This window comes from Thunnus thynnus, chromosome 23 (assembly GCF_963924715.1).
Source record: "Thunnus thynnus chromosome 23, fThuThy2.1, whole genome shotgun sequence".
Taxonomy (NCBI): Eukaryota; Metazoa; Chordata; class Actinopteri; order Scombriformes; family Scombridae; genus Thunnus; species Thunnus thynnus.
The window spans coordinates 25,537,069-25,557,448 of record NC_089539.1 but is presented as its reverse complement, the minus strand read 5'-3'; the positions used below and the strand labels follow the sequence as shown (position 1 = coordinate 25,557,448).

Here is a 20,380-nt window from a genome sequence, read left to right as displayed (position 1 = left end):
TGAATGAAAATTTAAAGATATTAAGTCAAGCTTTTATTTTAAAGTCAGAATTATGAGATAATAAGTCAAAAGTTTTACTTTTTGATATCAAAATTATGAGATAATAAGTCCATAATAATAAAAAGTGAGTCAAAACATTTATTTTAGCCGTCAAAATTATGATACCAAGTCAAAAAATGTTACTTTTTAAGTCAAACATGTGAGATATGTCAGACTTTATTAAAGAGGTAATGAGCCATCTTTATATCCTTTCTGAGTATTTGACATTGTGGGCACTTTTTTATTACTTTTTATGTCATAATTTGGACTTAGAAAAGTCATACTTATGACTACCTCATTATTCTGACATACAATGGATATTTTTGTATTTTTGTATTTCCTAACATTTCATCACATCTTTTTTTTCTTTTGCTGTCAGCAATGGGCTTCCATACATGTGATATGAGTGTGAGAACTGAGGAGTTTTGGCAGAAGTGGAACAGGGAAGAGGTCAGTGAAAAACAGAAGTTATGTTGCTGTCAGGTGAAGGGAGGTTAACTGTTGAAACTGATGGCTGAGTCACTGTGAGCTGGATAATGAACGATTGTTCAATAATGGGAAACCCAGACGGCTTTGGTTTGGTTGACTGGAGACATTTTGCTTCCTTGTGAAACACAAAGAAAATATCTTTAAAAACCCTCTCTGACTTTGTAATGTCTGTTTTTTCTTTCTCGACATTTAACAGCCAGACATACAGATTATCTGTTTGTGACACAGTTTTTACAGAACTATTGATTTTAGAAAATGAAATTTCAAATGTTTTCAAAAAAGGTCATTATATCATTTAATTGTTGACTTATTATTATGACTATTATTAATTGGAATTAAACTTGGTATTTCACATAGAAATTCTGCATTGTGTTTGTTTGCGTTATTTTATGAATATGTACACTGTTTGGCATCTTAATTTATAACATAAAAAGTGAAAAACAAACGTACACCTTCAGTCTCATAATTATCTCAGCAATGGTTTGTTTACTTTAACATTCTTACCGTTAATGTCTTTATTGAATTATGCTCAAATGTTTTAATTTTATCTTTCGTTTGTCTTTTATTGCATTTGTGTTTTGTTTTGTGTTTTTATTTATTCATTACAAGTATTTTTTGCTGTTTGTTGTGTTGTTTACTCCCTTTTGGCATTTTTTTTCAGGATTGTTCATTGTACATTTAATTTTATTCAATAAAGGTTTATTGAAATAAAGGGGAAGTCTCGCGAGAGGAGGTGACGTAAGCGCTAACGTCATCAGGAAACACGATGTAAACAGGTCGCTTTTGTCTGTTTATCCGATCACTCAGACTGACTTTAACTTTAGTTTAATCGATAATAGTTTAAAATCTCGCAGTTTTGTCTCGTTCCTGAGCTGTTAGCTGACTGTAGCTAACGTGAGCTAGCTGCCAGCGCGGTAGCTCGGAGCAAAATGGATGAAAACAAGGTGAGAAGCTAACCTGAAGCTAACTGCTGCTAACAGTTTCTCTTATCTAACGTTCCGGAAAATTACAGTTAAAACTCTACATGTTAAAAATGTTTTAACGTTGTTTCGAGGGGCTCGGTTTGATAAAAGTCATAATATAAATGTACCTGTAGAAGATACACGAAGCTGAAATTAGCTTCCGACTCGCTGTTATTTATTCTATTTATTTTTATTTTTGAGTCAGTAAATATAGTTATTGTATATAAATCGACCTTTAATTGTAATTGTTTCTTTTACCTACAACATTGTTTTTGTATTTAGATTTATGTCAAACGGCTGCTGTAACAATTTAATTTCTATCTATCAATCTATCAATCTATCAATCTATTTATCTGCAAAGACTCTTAATAAATTAGACTCTTGACAGTTTTTTAACTAACAGAAAATACTCAGTTATCAGTGTTAAGTTTTAGTTTTTTCCCCTAATAATTTCCTAAAAGTATCTGCTGTGTAACTGTTCAGACATTTATCTGACAGATTATGTAGTTAGCAGCAAATTAGCAAGTACATATGAACCCAAATACAATGATTTGGTGCTTACCGACTAAACCAGTTAACTTTATTTTTTCTTATAATTGGTACCAAATTGCACCATAAAAAGGGAAATGTAAAATAAAGAGTTATAAAAGAATGAACCTCTGTAATAAATGTTATTCCTGCATCTTTAGCATCACAACAAACTATTATACATCCATAAATACAACCATAGTTATGATCTACACGACGCTGAAGTGAAGGGAAACATTAATAATTATTTATTTATTATTTTACACGACTTCATTTGTGAAAAAGTGTAAAAAGACATTGAAGTATAAGCCTTGACGCTGATGTGTGAAACTGTTATTTTATTTATGAAAACAGTTTAAAAATAAACTTCAGAAAATGCTTTAAAAGTAAAAATATATATGAGATACTAACTTAAAAATGATACTAATTAAGTCATAAATGTGAGAAAATACGTCAGAATTTTGACTTTGAATGTTACATAATGAGATATTTTCTCAGTCAAATTAATCTTAATGTTTGTAATAAAATAATTTTACTTATTTTTTGTCATAATTTGGATTTATAAATTAATTCTGAGTATTTTTTTGTATTTTTTTCTTTCTTAACTTTTTCACCTATTGAATATAATCGACACTGTTGGAAATAAATGTCACTTTTATGTGTTATGGCTTGTTATCTTGTATTTTTATAGACTCATGATTAAATCTAAACAAGACCAATCAAACAGAAGCAGTATGATCAGTAATAATTGATTATTTATTGATTGGTGTCAGATGGTGGCTGGTAAAGTGAAGAAGCCGGGCAAACGCGGCCGCAAACCTGCAAAGATCGACCTGAAGGCCAAACTGGAGCGAAGCCGTCAGAGCGCCAGAGAGTGCAGAGCCAGGAAGAAGCTGAGATACCAGTACCTGGAGGAACTGGTTTCCAGTAAGGAGAGAGCCATCTGCGCACTGCGGGAGGAGCTGGAGATGGTAAAGAAACATTTTAATGATGAAAACATTATAAATACACAGAGATAATACTTCAATAACTTACTCAAACAAACAGACATTTTTTTAGGGATGAATGATATTGGATTTATTGCCGATATCTGATATTTCCAACTCATTGTGGCTGATTGCCGACATGCACAAATTTTTTCCAGCTGGTTGAGGAGACTATTATACATGCAAGCATAGATTGTACTAAATATGATCAAGAAAGACAATATATGAAGGAAGAACTGAGGAAGACTGGAGTTCAGGAGCTCAGCATTAAAACTTTAATGAACCTGCCAAGTGGGAGCAGCAGTAGAGTTTTCATTGAGTTTATTAGACAGACAGGATTAATGTGTAGGATTTAATCTTTGGTCCACACTCCGGACCAGAAGGTGGCGGTAATGCACCTGATACGCTGGTTGACAACCGCCGTTATAAACCAAAAAGAAGAAGTTCTTTTCCCAAACAGAGTGATACATCCTGTCAGCTCCTCAGCGGACTGTTTCACCCTGACGGTCCCGGTGTTTCCTCCGCAGGCTGCACTTCACTCAGCTGCTTCTTCCCACTTTAACCTGAACAACAAACCGGGGCTCGGTGCTCCGGTTGGATCCACACGGAGAAGGCTAGCCTCTCAGCTAACGTTAGCCTCTGACGTTAGAGGCTGACGTTAGCCTCTCAGCTAACGTTAGCCTCTGACGTTAGAGGCTAACGTTAGCCTCTCAGCTAACGTTAGCTGAGAGGCTAACGTTAGCTGGGAGGCTAGCGGAGCGTTAGCCGCTGCATGACCGGAGGGAAGCACAGCCAGCTAGCCTCCGCTAGCAGCAGCAGGTCTGACGGGCAGCTGAGTGAAGTGCAGCCTGCGGAGGAAACACCGGGACCGTCAGGATGAAACAGTCCGTGGAGGGAAACACAGTCAGGCGGCGGAGGAGAAGGCGACATATCGGCCTCTCATAATCAGCAGAAAATGTTCATTTCAGCCGATACCGATGACGTGCTGATAATATCTTGCATCCCTAATTTTTCTCTTTAATGTGTTTTGTAAAAACTAAATAAGAGAAACAAACTAAATGTTAATTCTCACCTAAAACATTTTTGGAAATGAGAAAACATTGATTTGTTCATCAGTTAAGATCAAATCTGTGTGTAGGAGCTGTTCATGAATGACGTCTGTAGTTTTTGTTTTCTTTGTAAATTTAATTGAATTTCCAGGAAACTTCTGAGGAAATGATGATATTCACTTTAAACTTGAATGTTTGTCAGATTTCACACGTAAAAAAGACACAAAACAAAGTCAGAAGATGTTAGAAAAACACAAGCGGTGATAATAATAATAATAATAATAATAATAATAATAATAATAGAAGTAAGAGAAGAAGTCCAGCGAGGTGTCTGTTATCAGGACCAGAACCGTCCAGTTAATGAATAAATACATCCAGTCAACAGGTGGAATAAATGCAGTAATCACCACCTCAGTCCTTTCATGTGTTCTTGTGTTATTGGTGAAAATAATCTGCACGACTAGATATGAGACCAGCGTGTCGCTGGAATATTTATCAGTTCACAACGTTTCGTCTGTCACATGATAAAACATAGAAGAAGAAGAAGAAGAGGAGCAGCTGTTTGTCTTTTCTGGAGTCTGAGAGGAGATGAAACTCTCAGCTGTGGTTTGTTTCACTAGAATCTCTGTTTTGTTTTTCTCTCGTGTTTTGAGAAAACGACTCGAGCGTCGAGTTATTTCCCAACAAAACAGACGTCAGAGTGAGTTTTATCTGAATATTTATGGATTCATCTGCAGATGATTTACTCGATTAGTCAATAAAACGTCAAAAAACAGTAAAATTTCTTGTTTTTCTGACAAACTCAGTTCATTAAAGATGTGAATTCTCACATTTAAGAAGCTAAAACTATCAAATGTTTGCTGTCAATCAATCAATCAACTAATTGTTGCAGCTCTAATGAATTTTACATGTAATAATAACAGTAATATTCCATGAAACAGGAAACTCCAAGACGCTTTACAAAGGAAACAACACAATAGAAGAATAAATAAAGTCAGTTGTTTGTTTGTTGTTGTTTTTTCCTCCACCAGTACAAACAGTGGTGTTCAGCCATGGATCAGGGGAAGATCCCCTCAGAGATTAAAGCTCTTCTGACGGGCGACGACCACAAAATGTCTCAAGGCGGCAGCAGCACCAAGACGTCCAAGAACAGCAAGAACAACAACAACAACATCAGCAGCAGCAACGGTCAGGGTTAGAGAGACACACACAGGAACACGCACACACACATACTCACACAAACCGCTTTCATTTCCTAGTTATGACATCACACCGACCCGCACGGACGATGTCGTCGTGTCTGACAGACACATGAAGCTAATCCCCTACAGTTATACTTTAAATGTTTTCTACAGTCTGTCCGTCATCAGACGTCTCCGCTCGTTTCACACCATCTGCTCACAATCACTTTTTACAAATCAGGACTTTAAGACACTTTGAGGTTCACCAGGAAGAACTTCAGACGTCTGTAAGGAAATGTATAGAAAACATGGAGGACATGATGAGGCTCAAACACACTGGAAGCGTCTGACGTGTTGTTGTTGTTTTTAAACAGAGAGAATAAATCAATAAATAAATCAATAAAAGGTTATTTACTGTGGTTACGTTCTAAAGCACAAATAAAACAACCGTCAACAGATGATTTTACTGCGTGAAACAGACGCTTTTCATTCGTTCATCAGCTGACGCGGCGTAAATACAAACAACAACAACAACAGGAAGCGTCTGACGTCACGCCGCCGCCGCAGCAGCAGCAACCAATGACGCGTCGGTTGACTTTCAGTGTGTTCGGCCTTCAAGACTTAAAGTAAAGTCTCATATGTTGTATTTTTAAAATATATTAGCATCAATAAACCTGAAGGAAGGAAGTGTGAAGAATCTCCACCTCCAAAATAAAATAAACAAATTTCACCTTTAATAATAATAATAATAATAATAATAATAATAATAATAATAATAATATGGAGGATATAAACTCCACTTTATCTCATGTTTCTCAACATTTACTCGTTAACTTACAATCAACTACAATGACAGTTAAGCTGTAAACAAGATAAACAAGCTTCAACTGTGACTAACGATGATTCTCATCATTGATTCGTTAGATTAAGTTGTTTGCTGCTCGTTAAACAACCTGAAATATCTTTTTTTATTTAAGTTCAGTTTATGTTTCAGATGATATTACGTCTCGTTCTCCGTGTGACCTTCAGTCTAGAAATCAGTCTGGATTTGTAAAAAAAACGATCCTGAGAAGATGGCGGGAAACTCTCGGTGGTGATTTAATAAGTCACGTGACGGACAGACGTGATGAATCTTTACATGGATGAGTTTAGTTTGTGCTTTAAATGCTTTTTTTTTTTTCTCTGTCTGTTGCCCTTCATGACGTATTTACGCACTTTTTAGGAGTTAATGTAACATTGTGGACGTGTATTTTTATTATTTTTATTATTTTGATTTGACTGATTATCTCTACAGGTGTTTGCCAAAAAAAAAAAAAAAAAAAAAAAAAGATTTGACGGCCTTCCTGTTGTAGCGTTAAAATAAAGATCCAAAGTCCGAAGAAGGATCAGGAGTCAAAATGTAAAGCGATGATGTCAGAGAGTGTTGGACAGATGTGGAATATATATTTTTGTATTTGTATTTTATATCTCAGATTGAGGAACGTTTTGTGTTTGTGAATGTTTAGCAGAACAACTTCCTGCTGGTTCTTTTTGTTTTTATTTTTGAGGCTTGTTGTGAAGATTGTAATTATAATTATACAACATAAACAATAAGTAGGTCCACAACTTGTCAATATATTCTGTATTTACATCAACAAACATCATGATATAACTTTTCTTTCTGCATCTTTATAAATCTTTGCATCTGTGAAGTGAATTTCATTTCTGTTGTTTTTAAGCTTTTTTTTTTTTGTCAGTGAGGTGATGAGAAGCCTCATTAAATATGTGCACTTTCTTAAATTTGGCAGAAGCACTTTGTCAGCTGATTCTAGGTTGAAGATGAAATCTGAGTCTGAACTGAACTCAAATGAAATAAATGTGTGTTTAACTCTGACTGATGGAAGAGTCTGTTTGTTTGTTTGTTTGGCTGCTGTAGTTTTTAAAAATCGGGTTTTAAACGTGTTCGTGTGAGTCGTCAGAGAGCTGAGAGAGAGTCCGAACCACATAAAAACCACCAGAGGTCACTGAGGAGATCTAAAGCTACATAAATATAAAGACACAACGAGAGGAACGTCAATCAAACTGTAAGTAAAAACCCAAACAGTCCTGAGAAGAGCTTCAATAAAAACACCTGTTAGATGGACCAAAGCTGTGAAGATTATTCTTCATCTTCTATAACAGACACACAGACGTTTCCTCTGTTGTGATGCAATAAACTGAGATTTTACAGCTCCTTTAATTTGATACTGATTTCCTGTCATTTGCAGGTTTAACTGTTAATTTTTGGGACATTTTACAGCGAGGTCGATGCAGGTTGGTACTAACGACAACTTCAAAAACTTCTTTAAACGCACAACATGTCATTTCAGCCGCAATAACAACAGACGGAGTGTGATGACGGTGTGAAGCAGCAAGGGATCATGGGAGTTGTTTTCGTTGTTAAATAACCAGCTTCAGCGGGATAGGATTACACAGACTCCCATCATACATCAGCAACCACTATATACATACCATAACAGGAATTCAAACCCTAAGACAGAGACACCAAACAATAGCACTGAAATACCTGAGGACAGCAACAAACAACCCTTCACTCCAACGGACCATAAAGGAAGCAAGATTAACAGTTAACACCCCCCTCTCATTCATTCTACAGCTAACCAAAGACCCTCCAGCCACCAACCCCCCATGACCGACTAACCAAACCTGGATACACAGAATATTTTCCCACCTCTGCTGCTTAATATCAACCACATGCACACACATACATAAATATAGATAAAACACACCAAACACAAGGTTTTTTTTTTTTGTTTGTTTTTTGTTTTTTTCTTTGTTTTGTTTTGTTTTGTTTTGCTTTGTTTGTGCCTTGGCCCACATGTGAAACCTCATGAGTCCCCCCCACATCCTTCTGCCTCTCCTCCGCCGACCAAGATCAAAAGGACACAAAATCCACCTACTATGGATAGAAAAGGGCAGAAGCCCTGAGCTATCCCTCCAGGCCCATGAACTTCTACTACTACTTCTACTACTATAGGATTACTCCAGTGTTCATCATTCAGGATGTTTTTACCCGCAGAGGTCTCCTCCTCTCCAGAACAAACGGACACGCAGATTACAGGTAAAAACACTGAATAAAGCTGTTTCACCTAAAAAAAAAAATCAGTGTTTCTCCGACGATGTACGGCGACCACCGGACGTCCGGTACGGGCTGTTAGCCGAGCTGCTGCTAACACTTGTTCGGTTTATTTCTCTGATAACTTTAGATCCAGACGTTTGGCCGGTTTTTACCGGGAGCCGAATTATCCGCAGAGGTCTCCTCCTCTCCAGACACAAATGTACACGCAGATTAAAATCGTTAAAATACTAATTAAAGCTGTGTCACCTAAAAAAAAAAATCAATATTTCTCCGACGATGTTTGGTGACCACCGGACTTCCTGGAGGGGCTGTTAGCCGAGCTGCTGCTAACGTTTGTCCAGTTTATTTCTCTGATAACTTAAGATCCAGACGTCCAACGACTAAAATCCTTCTTCCGGCTAAAAGATATAGTTAAAAACCACCTAAATTTATCATGAAAATGTGACGTAAAACTGAATAAAAGTCAATTTATAACAGTTTGTGTGGAACAACCACAACGCCGATGTATTATCTTGTATGTGTGTAAGTTACTCTTTGGTAGACGCCATTGTAGCGGACAAACACAGCGCCGCCGTATGCATCTGGTGCGTGTTTACTCTTTGGTAGAGGAGGTATGACGCCATCGACAGGCGACCAAATGAAACGGTCCGTTACTTTGATTAAATTACAGATTTCTCTGAGTTTGAACATTGTTGGAAACATTTGGGATAATGTAAGTACACAACTCAACAACATATATAACACAGGTCTAGTTGTTTTTACACATTTTAATATGAAATAATTACATATTATAGGAAGAGAAAATACTCAGTTTTCAGTTTGGAGTTTTGTTTGTCAGACGACATGTTTTCATATTAGGTTGTTTCTGTATAATATCAAATGAAATCCTGTCAAAGAAATGAAGTTACACAGCAGCTAATATGCAAATATCAGGTTTAAGACACAAAACTACACATGAAAACTATTTTCTGTCAGTTAATGAATTGTGAAAAGTTTTATTTATTAAGAAATGTTGTAAAAGAACATCTGTGTATGAACCCAAACAGCCTGTAACGAGCAGGTTCTCGTCAACTAAACCAACTTAACACTTTTTACAGTTTTATCTTATAATTTGTACCAAATGTCCTAAAAAAAATGATAATTTTCTCATCTATACGATTTGTCCCAGAGATGCTTCTGTTAATGTTCCTCTGTGGGGAGAAAATAAATAAATATAACAAAATATCATTCATGTTTAATGACTTTATCTTTTGTACTGTGGCTGCATTAATGTAGCAGAATTATTTATAAATGTGTGTAACTGTATCTCAGCCTGTGTGTGTAATCAGATCTGTAAATATGTACATAATAATACACATTTACAGATGTTATTGCAGCACCAGCTAACAGACATATGTCATCACGTCATTGTTCGATCTCTATGTCGATAATAATTTTGTTTTGGTTTATTTTGAGCAGCTTGAGACCATCTATAAATGTAAACAGAGCACTAATATCATCTGACCTGATTACACTGGAAACACTTAGAAATAAATAAATGGGAGGAAAATATAGTAAACAGACACATTTCAGATAAGTTTTGGCATAAAATAAGACACAGAGTTAAACTGTCCTCAATCTACCTTAAACTATATCTATATATAAATATAAACATCTTGTTCAGTTGTTTAATAAAAAGACTTAAAAGAATTCAGACACTGAAGAAAGTAAATATTTGCGCTACAGTTTAGGTTTAACTGAGGTTTAAAGCTCAAATCATGTTGTTAATGTTCATTAAATACGTCTTTCATTCAGATGGTTCAAAGAGTCTTTGAGGTTTATGGAAAGAACAGAAAGTAAAATGTTTAAATGTTTGGAAAATCTGACAGTAAATCAGACAGAGACTAAAGACCTCCTGTAGATACATTTATTAAGAAACAACAGAAATCTGATGTTTATTGAGATGATTTTGTGGCTGAATCCTGAAAAACTTCTTAATAAGTCTGAAAATTGTTAAAAAAACAAACAAAAAAAACACTCCAGTTGTATGAAAATGTTACTGTAGTCGTCAAAACTCTTAAATTTAACTTATTATTAATAATCTTTAATTCTACCAGGACTTAAAATGTGTTGTTTATTTTTAAAATAAAGGTTAATGAAACTTACAGAAGACAAAGTATCAGTAGTGATTACAGCTCCAACGATCAGTCGATTAATCATTTAGTTGATCAGAAACTATTTTTCATAATTTTACATCATATTAAATTGAAAACATTTTGAGGTTGTTTATTGGACAAAAGATATTTAATGACGCTGCTTCATAGTTTTCTGATGTTTTATAGACTAAACTGATAATTGGCAGATTAATCAATAATGAAAGTAGGTTTGTTGAAGCGTCTATAGATTTATTATAAGCTTATTATGCTCAATTATATAAGTTCTGTGCAGATATCGGTTTGTATTTAAAGAAACAGAAAGAAGAAATAATGTGAATAAACACAGAAATAAAATGAGACCACTTGTTTCTTTGCTTTTTGCAGATTTTACTAAGTATATTTAAAATGATAAAAGAATAATTTATTTGTACATAGCACATCGTCTCGACGAACTTTAAAACATTGGAACCACACGTGTTGGTCATGTATGTGTCTGTAGATGCGTCTCATGTTTTAACTGAACTCATCTGAAGTGTAAAGACCCTTTAAAATCACAGTTTACAGAAAGTTTCAAAGACGAGTTTCACGAGTGAATCATCACACAATGTCCATGTGGTTTTTTTTATACAAGCAGGTAAAGCATTAAAACTGACACGAAGGTGAGAATCATCTTTGGACAGGTGTACCCGGCGTCGACCTGGACAGACTCTGGTGCTGCAGAAACTTCATGTTAACCTCCGAAATTCACTGTTAGATACTCATTCAAAGCAGGTTTTTATTATGTAATGTAATGTAATTTTGTTATGTAAAAATAGGAAAAGTGACAAATTAAGCATATTTAAAGGTATAATATGTAATTATTCCACATTAAAATGTGTAAAAACAACTAGACCTATGTTATATATGTTGTTGAGTTGTGTACTTACATTATCCCAAATGTTTCCAACAATGTTCAAACTCAGAGAAATCTGTAATTTAATCAAAGTAACGGACGTTTCATTTGGTCGCCTGTCGCTGGCGTCATACCTCCTCTACCAAAGAGTAAACACGCACCAGATGCATACGGCGGCGCTGTGTTTGTCCGCTACAATGGCGTCTACCAAAGAGTAACTTACACACATACAAGATAATACATCGGCGTTGTGGTTGTTCCACACAAACTGTTATAAATGGACTTTTATTCAGTTTTACGTCACATTTTCATGATAAATTTAGGTTGTTTTTAACTATATCTTTTAGCCGGAAGAAGGATTTTAGTCATTGGACGTCTGGATCTTAAGTTATCAGAGAAATAAACTGGACAAACGTTAGCAGCAGCTCGGCTAACAGCCCCTCCAGGAAGTTCGGTGGTCACCAAACATCGTCGGAGAAATATTGATTTTTTTTTTTAGGTGAAACAGCTTTAATTAGTATTTTAACGATTTTAATCTCCGGGTCCGTTTGTTCTGGAGAGGAGGAGACCTCTGCTGATAAAAACATCCTGAATGATGAACACTGGAGTAATCCTATCCCGCTGAAGCTGGTTATTTAACAACGAAGGCAGCAACTCCCATGATCCCTTGCTGCTTCACACCGTCATTACACTCCGTCTGTTGTTATTGTTTTGATTGAGACGCCTAGCGGCTGAAATTACATATTGTGCGTTTAAGGTTAATATGCAGAAATACATGTATACATTCCTGTTAATATAAAAGAGTAAAGTATGTTGATTAATTGTACACAGACTGGTGGTGTACAGTATAAATGTCTACAGCTACACAAGGCTGTAATACTCATTACAAACTGTTGGATAAATAAAAATGGAGTTTCTATTCTCAGAGTTTGAACACTGGTGGGACAGGAAATGTAGTTTAAAGGTTTTTGCTGCTTTTACATGTTATGGCAGGAAAGTAAAAGCTCCTGTTATTTAAATATCATCATTTAACTCTTTCATGCATGAATTATGATAACCTCAGTCAGTCAGTGTTTTTATTCCTCTTTAGTCATGCACGCATTTTTCAAGGAGTTTGTCCAACTTAGTGGACAGATGATTAATTGTCATCAATACTTGGAAATTTTAACAGTTGTATTACTCCTTAGTTATTACTTGATGTTACAACATTTTATTTACCTGCAAGGGTTTATTACTATAGACGGATCGGCAAGATGTTCCCGAGCTGTAGAGCATTTCCATGCATATATAAGACCGCTATGCAAGAAAGGGTTAAATATCCTAAATGATCTACTTTTGCTGTTTATACCAAAAACCCTACTTTAAGTTTTTCTGCAACATAGAAATCATGATGAACAAATAAAACATAACTGAGTTTAAAACAGAAGCTTTTCTCATGATTTTTACTTCGTTGACACTTTTGGATAAATCTTAACACCGCAAACAGCCTCGCAGATTTTCATAGATTTCTGCTGAGGTAGAGTATTTTTAATGCTAGATGCATATTAATGGATCTATATTTTCCTACGTTAATCAGAGCACTTGGTGTACAGTTCTCCAGACAGGAAGTTAAAGGAGCTTTGAGTAAATGCTCTCACAGCACCAGAGTCTCTACAGGCTTTAATCCTCGTTTAGTCGGGAATTATAAGAATAAACTGACGTACGAGTAAATATAACCGTATGTCACAAATATTACAAATGAACTCTTTTTCATTTCCACATCGCATCTCATGTGATGTCCAACATTTGTAAAATAGCGTTACTACCTGAGAAATCCCTTAAACTAATATAAACCTTAACATCCACATGTATTTGGGACTCAGCTGGTGATTCGTTGTTGTCGCTTCGTGTCAAAATCTCCCAGCAACCACGTCTCAAAAAACCAGAACGGGGAGAGAGATTGTTATGAAATGTCAGTTAGTAATTTGATCAAGTTGAAGTTATTCTGACACAATAAACTGTCCTGTTTTCTATTAAAGAGCAGAAATCCCACCACACTTTATTGTTAGTGTTCCATGATCTATTTGTACTTTGAGGTTTTCTTTCATTGATCTTTCTTTAAAAAGCTGAAACAGGAAACTGATGAACTTAATGAATAACTGCTGTTAACTGATGAGAAAAGTTTAACAGAAGATATAAAAATTAAAAACCACTCCCAGCATCTACAAAGTAGTGTTTTTTTTTGCACCGTAAAACTATTTTTAACCATCATTATTGAATGTTAACAATATAATGCAACATAATCATATTGCATGTCAAACCTTGCAAATCCAGACCGATGTCTCGATCTCAACTCTGAGACTGTTGACTAAAAACATCTAAAAGAAACCAACACCAAAGTGAACTTAAGTCCAAATTAAACCTTCTACGAGGGTCCGTGACTGTTGGCATTGAACCAAGATGTTGTCCATACAAAACAAAGCAGAATTTGACAACTGCATGACCTATTTTGTACTTCAATTGTTTTCCAAAAATTGCAAGAAATGTTCATAAAGTAAACGCATATAAAGTCTCAGAAATAATGGACTGGTGTTGCCAGACTTGTAGATTTACAGTAACATAGAATATCAACAGAAGTTTCTTATGTTTCAGCTTTTCATGAAATGAAAGAAAACCTCGACGATGGCGGCTAGTGGAGCAGAAGCAGGTCTGGACCTCTGGAGTTGCAAAGTGGAAGAAGACTCTGGTTCTAGAAATAGATTTTTATTTTAGCTAGATTTTTACAGACTTTGGAAATGTCCACCCAATTAGGATATGGCCCTGTTACATATCTCCCAGGCACATCTTTTGACCATCCTGAAAGTGTCTTTGTAGTTTCTATCATGTAGTTTAAATTTTGTGCTTAGCCGTGATTGTGTATTGAGTTTCGGTTCAATCAACTGGGTGTAAAAATACGGCACAAGTGAACTGATTTAAACTACTGAACGTTTTTTTGTCTGGTTTCTAAAAAGTGTTAACTTTAGCTTCTACTTGCCATTAGCAGAGCACACAACAGCATTTGAAGCTCTGTGATTTGATGTTTCATACTGAAATGCACCCTGGGAGTTGAAGTTAGACTTGGAAGTGCTCCCACTAACTGTCTATGAGAACATGAATTTGACTTCTTCATCTGAAATAACTTCTTCCTCTTCGCAACTGTTCAGTTTATGTTATTCTTTCTTTAACAACAGTGTGGGTTTTACAGCTCAGTTAACCTAAACAAACTGTAGATTTAGGGCTTTGTTAGCTAGCCAACTCACCATTACGCTTAATATAGCAAAGCGGATGATGTCAATGTTAACATGCGGCTAGTAGCCACTACTAACGTTAGCTTCTACCACATACATTACTGTAGCAAATCTGATGCGTTTACAACAGGTCACTGAAAGATGGCCACAGACTATGGTTAGCTAGCTAACAAGCTGACATTATCAAAACACATAATCTGACGTACCAATGGCAAAATGATCCATCGAACACAGCATTAACAGAAATAGATTATGATTAAAATTTTGAGTATAAAAATGGCTAGCTGTTCACAGATGTTGAAAACCTCCAATATGGCTGCCAGACGGTGTTTTAAATCAGAAAAAAGCCCTTTATACAAACTGAACACATTCTGTTTCTGTGAGCTTTTGTCTTAGTTGAATACAGAGCTTGCATGTTAGCCCCCAGCTAGCTCACCTGTCAACATTGATGTTGTGCTGTTTAAGAATAAAGCTTCAGTCTAATTCATGTTTGTACATTCACAGTTTCAAAACTGTCCAAGCTTGAATTACACAAAAGTATTTGGAGGGTTGGCGTTAGTGGGCCAGGCTACTTTCTTTTCCTTTGCTTCTCGATCAAATGTATCGTAAACAGAGTCCTTGGTGACTGTCTTTGCTTGCACAGGAATGTCCACCACCCCGATGTAGTTCTTTTTGGCCATTCGAGAGCTTGCCGTGATGGTGTAAGCATTACTGCGGTAGCATTTCATGGATGACATGCAGAAGGTCTCCCTCATGCCCCGTCTGAAGTTTGCATTGTAGACAGAGTACAGAGTTGGCTTGGACGCCGTGGAGCTGAAGGAGATCCAGGTGATGGCCGTGAAGAACAGCAGCCCTTGCCTGCTGGGACTGTTAGACTCCCTCGGGTGCCACAGCTGGGCAACGTAGAAGGGCGTCCAGGTGAGAAAGAAAACTGAATTGAGCATGAGGAACATCTTGATGGTCTTGACTTTAGTCCGGGGGACGATGTTCATTGTCCGACGCACTGTGTGCCCGTCGGCACTGATCCTCCAGATGTAGCGAATCACCCGCTGGTAGAATGACACAATCAGCCCTGCTGGCACCACGAAACCAAAGACGAGGTGAACGGCGGCATACGCTATACTGCCCCAGCTGTCTGGAAGGAAAAAGTCACAATGACTGCTGTCTGCAGGTGTGGAGCCATAGAAGAAGAAGCAGGGAGAGACAAAGGCTGCGTCAAACAGCCATGAGGCCAGGATCATCTTCTTTGCTTTCTCTCTGGACACCTTGAAGCTGAGGGGATAGACGATTGTATAGAAGCGGTCTACAGAGATTGAAAGCAGGACGTAGACCTGCACACCGGGGCAAAGGTGCTGCAGGTAGCGCACAGCCTTGCAGGCAGCGGCGCTCAGCGGCCATCGACCCGAGGCGACCTGCAGGAGAATGAAGGGGGCGCAGCCCAGGCTCATGAGCAGGTCTGCACAGGCCATTGACACCACAAAGTAGTTGGTGGTGGACTGAGTCCGTCGGCTCCGGTGGATGACCAGGCAGACGAGGGCATTTCCCAGGATGGAGACCAGCCAGAGAACCCCGAATACCAAGCCCAAGACGGCAACCTCGCCTGAAGTCAGCTCATAGGAGGTGGAGGTCCCGTTTGGCAGACTGAAGGACGAGCCCTCTTGGCTGCAGAGGGGAGTTGTGGGTAAGGTTGCCAGGACAGTCGAGTTTTCCCTCTCGGAATAGTTAAATGACATCTGATACGTGAAAGATGGAGAGTAAAGGGAGGGATTGACACCAACTGTGTTTGCTGACTGAGCATAAACCATAGCTATACTGCTGCCACCCAGAGGATCTGTGGAGACACAAACACATGTGTTATTAGTATAAACACATTCACAAAGCTAACTAAAGAAACAATCAACCCTAATTAGTTTTCTGATTTGGTGCCCCCATCGACAGAACAATATTGCATGTGGTGCCTTCCGAAATGCATATGACATAATAATTTATATGGTTGTTTTCTATTGTGGAACCTCTACTTTTATGTTTAAGTGCAAAACTTTGTGGTTAAGGTTAGAGAGAGATTGTGTATCATGGCAGTAGGTAGGCACACAAATGACTTGTTTAGGGTTGGAGAAAAATTATTATGGTTGGTTGGTAGGAAGTTTGGTTGGTAGGCAGCATGCAGCTAGTTAGGTAAGTAGATAGGTGAATAGGTTGGTAGGTAGTTAGCTTAGAAGAAAGGTTGATGGGTGGGAAGGTATGCTGGCTCGTTGGGTAGGTTGGTTAATTGGTAGGTAGCTTGATTTGTAGGTACGTAAATAGGGGGGTTCGGCAGATGAGTAGGTAGGTAGCTATGTAGGTTGGTTGGCTGATTGGTTGGTAGATAGATTTAATAGAAGGTAGGGGATTGGTAGGGAAGTTTATGGGTAGATAGGTAGGTAGGTTGGTTAGTAGGTAGGTTAGTTGGTAGGTTGGTAGGACAGGTTGGTTGGTTGGTTGATTTGTTGGTATGTAAGTAAGTAGTTGAGTATTTAGATAGGAAAATATGTTGGTAGGTAGGAAATAAGATTGGTTTGTTGGACAGTAGGTGTGCTGGTAAATCGATTACTAGGTAGGATGGTAGCTAGGTTAGATTGGTAGGAAAGTTAGTAGGTAGGTTGGTTGGTTAGTAACTAAGGTAGGTTATTTGGTAGGCAGGTAGGTAGATTTGTTGATTGTTAGGTTAGGAGGTTTGTAGGTTGTTTAGGTAGGTTAGTTGGTTGGTTGGTAGTTTGGTGGGTAGGTATTTATTTGTATGTTTGTTGATTGGTTGGTTAATAAGTAGTTTAGGTAAGTTTTAGGTTGGTTTCATTGGCTGGTTTCTGTCAAAGTAATGTTCAGTAATTGCTTAAATGACCCCGGTGAAGAGGCTTGTCCTTTCACTCTAACGAAGATATTTTCTGTCTTTAATTAAGAATGCCATCACTGCTAACAGAAACAGCGACACGCCTCAGCTAGCTGTCGAGGACTTTAAATAACAAAGGGAAACGTCTGATGAAGATGTAGTTCCAGCTCAGAAATCACATCTGGGGAAATGTAAATTCCCAAAACACTGGAGGCTTCCTGTGGATGCATTTTAAATCTCCTGGAAACATTAGAGACAGGAATGCAGAGTTTTGTTTTATAATGAGAAATACAGCTTTGATTTTAAAGTACCTGAACACAACATGTGTTCTGTTTATTTTATCCTTGGGACCCCTTCAGTATAAATATAACCACCTATAACACGTCAAACCCATCAGCTGCAGCTAATTCACAGCCTGAGCTGCCGGTTGATTTCATTAATCCTTCACAGGGATCCAGTTTAGTGTCCACAGAGATCCAGCTCTCCTCTGAGGTCGCCCATTAAGGATGTGAAGAAGCTCACGGGGGAAAAGCTCTCTGTTTATCGTTGTCTTTGTGTTTACTCTGTTGGACTTTCACTTAGCAACCTCATCCATCCACCCTGACTGACTGACTGATGGTGAGCAGGTAAACCAGACCTACACAACACTCACATATATACCTACTGCCATACACTGCACAAGAGGAGACGTTTATGTAGTTTAATTCATATTTTTTTAAAAAGAGGTTAAAAAAGCACAACTAAAAAAAAGAAAATCAATAAAACTAGAAAAACTCTGTTTATAAGTAAGATTAATTATATTGATACAAACTCTTTCAGTGAATATTTGCATTCAAAATTCAGGATTAAAGATTATTTACATGTGCAAGTTAGGTTCATAGAAAAATGCAGGTGCAAAATACAATTATAAGAATCCTAAAGGCCCGTACTGAACCGCACACTACTTGATGCACACATGTTGAATGGCAGCTAATAAAACAACATGAGGAATTATTGACCAGTCGGTTCATGTGTATAACTACATTATAGTGTGTTATAAGCCATTTATTAGATGTTAACATACTGCTAATTAATGCTAAATAGGGGGAACTTACAATAAAGTGTTATCCTGATCAGCCAACATTGATTTATTAAAACATTTGGTGACATGTGACCACTGGGGGGCTCCACAGAGGAGACTACGAGGATTTCACATCTTCAAATAATAGTTTTAATTTAATAGTTTTATTTCTATTGAGCTCATTAGTTGTAAAGTTGTGTTTAATCAAACTGAGGGACAGGTGGTATTATTCCATCACAGGAGGACTGTCATTATTGTCTTTAATAATCCAATCGATTAATCGATTAATCGATTAATCATCCAATCATTTCAGCTCTAGAGTAACACCATGTATGTTGGGGGTCAGTAGGGGCCAAACAACAAACTCCAACAATCCGTTAATTCAGCCATGTACACGCTAAAGCTGCAACTAATGATTATTTTCATTATCTTTTATTATTTTCTCGATTAATTGTTTGGTCCAAATGGTGAAAAATGTTGATCAGTGTTTCCAAAAGACGACGTCATCAAATGTCTTGTTTTGTCCACAACAAAGATCTTCAGTTTACTGTCAGAGAGACTAAAGAAACCAGAAAATATTCACATTTAAGAAGCTGGAATCACTTTTCTCTCTTGAAAAATGACTCAAAACGATCCATCAGTTATCAAAACAGTTGGTGATTAATTAATCGACTAATCACTCAGCTCATATGCTCGTATGTGATTTAAACTACGGCTGGACGATATGGACAAAATCAAAATGTCATATTTTTGACCGAATAACTCGATATTGCAACAATATTGTGAGGATGACTATTAAGAGATTTTTGATAAATAATCATCAGTAATGTCGATATAATGACGACAAATAATAGAACAGCAGAAATTACATCACTTTACTGTAATGCAACCTTTAAAACAGGTGAAGACAACACTTATCCCATATCACGATGTCACCTTATCCACAATCATGATATTGATATAATATCCATATATTTTCCAGCCCTACCTGAGATCAACAAAAACAAACTGTTTACAAACCATCAAAAACAACAAACAGGCACCAAATTCCCTTAAAAAAAAACACCTCAGTCATCATCATCATCATCATCATCATCATCATCATCTTGTCTACCTCTGAATATAAACGAAGCCTCCTTTAAATCCAGTCTGACTTCAGTAAAGAGTTAAACCTCTGAATGGAAAAACACTGAGGATCAAATTCAGCTGTTTTACTCTTTAAATCGAATTATTTCATCTTATTTTAAAACATTTAAGCTGGAAAATGAGATGATTGTGTTTCCTGAGCATCACAACACTGTGCAGTACTCGAGTATTTGTACTTGTACTGTAGTCGTGTACTCGCTGCAAAAAAACAACATGACCTGCAGCTCACACCTGACGTTCATCTGTCAGCAGATGATTTCAAACAGAAATATTTTATCACTGGCGTCTTCAGTTTATAAAAACATGTCATCGATCAGATTAGATCATCAATCAATAAACCAGCCTCATGTATCCGGCCTGTACAACATGTCTCCTCCTGCAGCTGACTCACAAACACACAACACATCACAGACAGAGAGAAAATACCAAAAAACCGTCCACAGGTCGGTGTTTAGACTCACCGGTTCAGAGCTCAGCGCGACGGAAACAATCATTTTGCTGTTTTTTTTATTTTTATTCCGTGATTCAGAGCCGGAGGAGAAGAGGAGCAGCAGCCCGGAGGAGGAGGAGGTGGAGGAGGAGGAGCGGGCAGGACGCACACATCATGGCTGTTTGCTCTGTCTGTCTGTCTGTCTGTCTGCCGTCCTCACGGAGCTGCTGGAG

At 37.3% G+C, this 20,380-nt stretch overlaps 2 protein-coding genes across 2 annotated transcripts; one reads left to right on the top strand and one right to left on the bottom strand.

Annotated features, from left to right (window-relative positions):
* Positions 1-1,264: 1,264 nt before the first annotated feature.
* Positions 1,265-7,107, top strand: crebl2 (cAMP responsive element binding protein-like 2). The gene is made up of 3 exons (XM_067581545.1): positions 1,265-1,472; positions 2,792-2,989; positions 5,085-7,107. The coding sequence occupies exons 1-3, from the start codon at positions 1,458-1,460 to the stop codon at positions 5,250-5,252; spliced, it is 381 nt and encodes a 126-aa protein (XP_067437646.1). The 5' UTR covers positions 1,265-1,457; the 3' UTR covers positions 5,253-7,107.
* Positions 7,108-11,861: 4,754 nt separating this feature from the next.
* Positions 11,862-20,284, bottom strand: gpr19 (G protein-coupled receptor 19). Its single transcript, XM_067581083.1, has 2 exons — positions 20,179-20,284; positions 11,862-16,476 (listed from the first exon to the last, which is right to left on the bottom strand). Exon 2 carries the CDS (start codon positions 16,448-16,450, stop codon positions 15,173-15,175), a length of 1,278 nt encoding a protein of 425 aa, XP_067437184.1. The 5' UTR covers positions 16,451-16,476; positions 20,179-20,284; the 3' UTR covers positions 11,862-15,172.
* Positions 20,285-20,380: the final 96 nt, after the last annotated feature.

Bases quoted from the DNA above. Each gene is read 5' to 3' on its own strand.
- crebl2 (XM_067581545.1), top strand. The intron at 2,990-5,084 runs GTAAAGAAACAT...TTCCTCCACCAG, and splicing joins TGCGGGAGGAGCTGGAGATG to TACAAACAGTGGTGTTCAGC.
- gpr19 (XM_067581083.1), bottom strand. From the start codon at position 16,450: ATGGTTTATGCTCAGTCAGCAAACACAGTTGGTGTCAATCCCTCCCTT.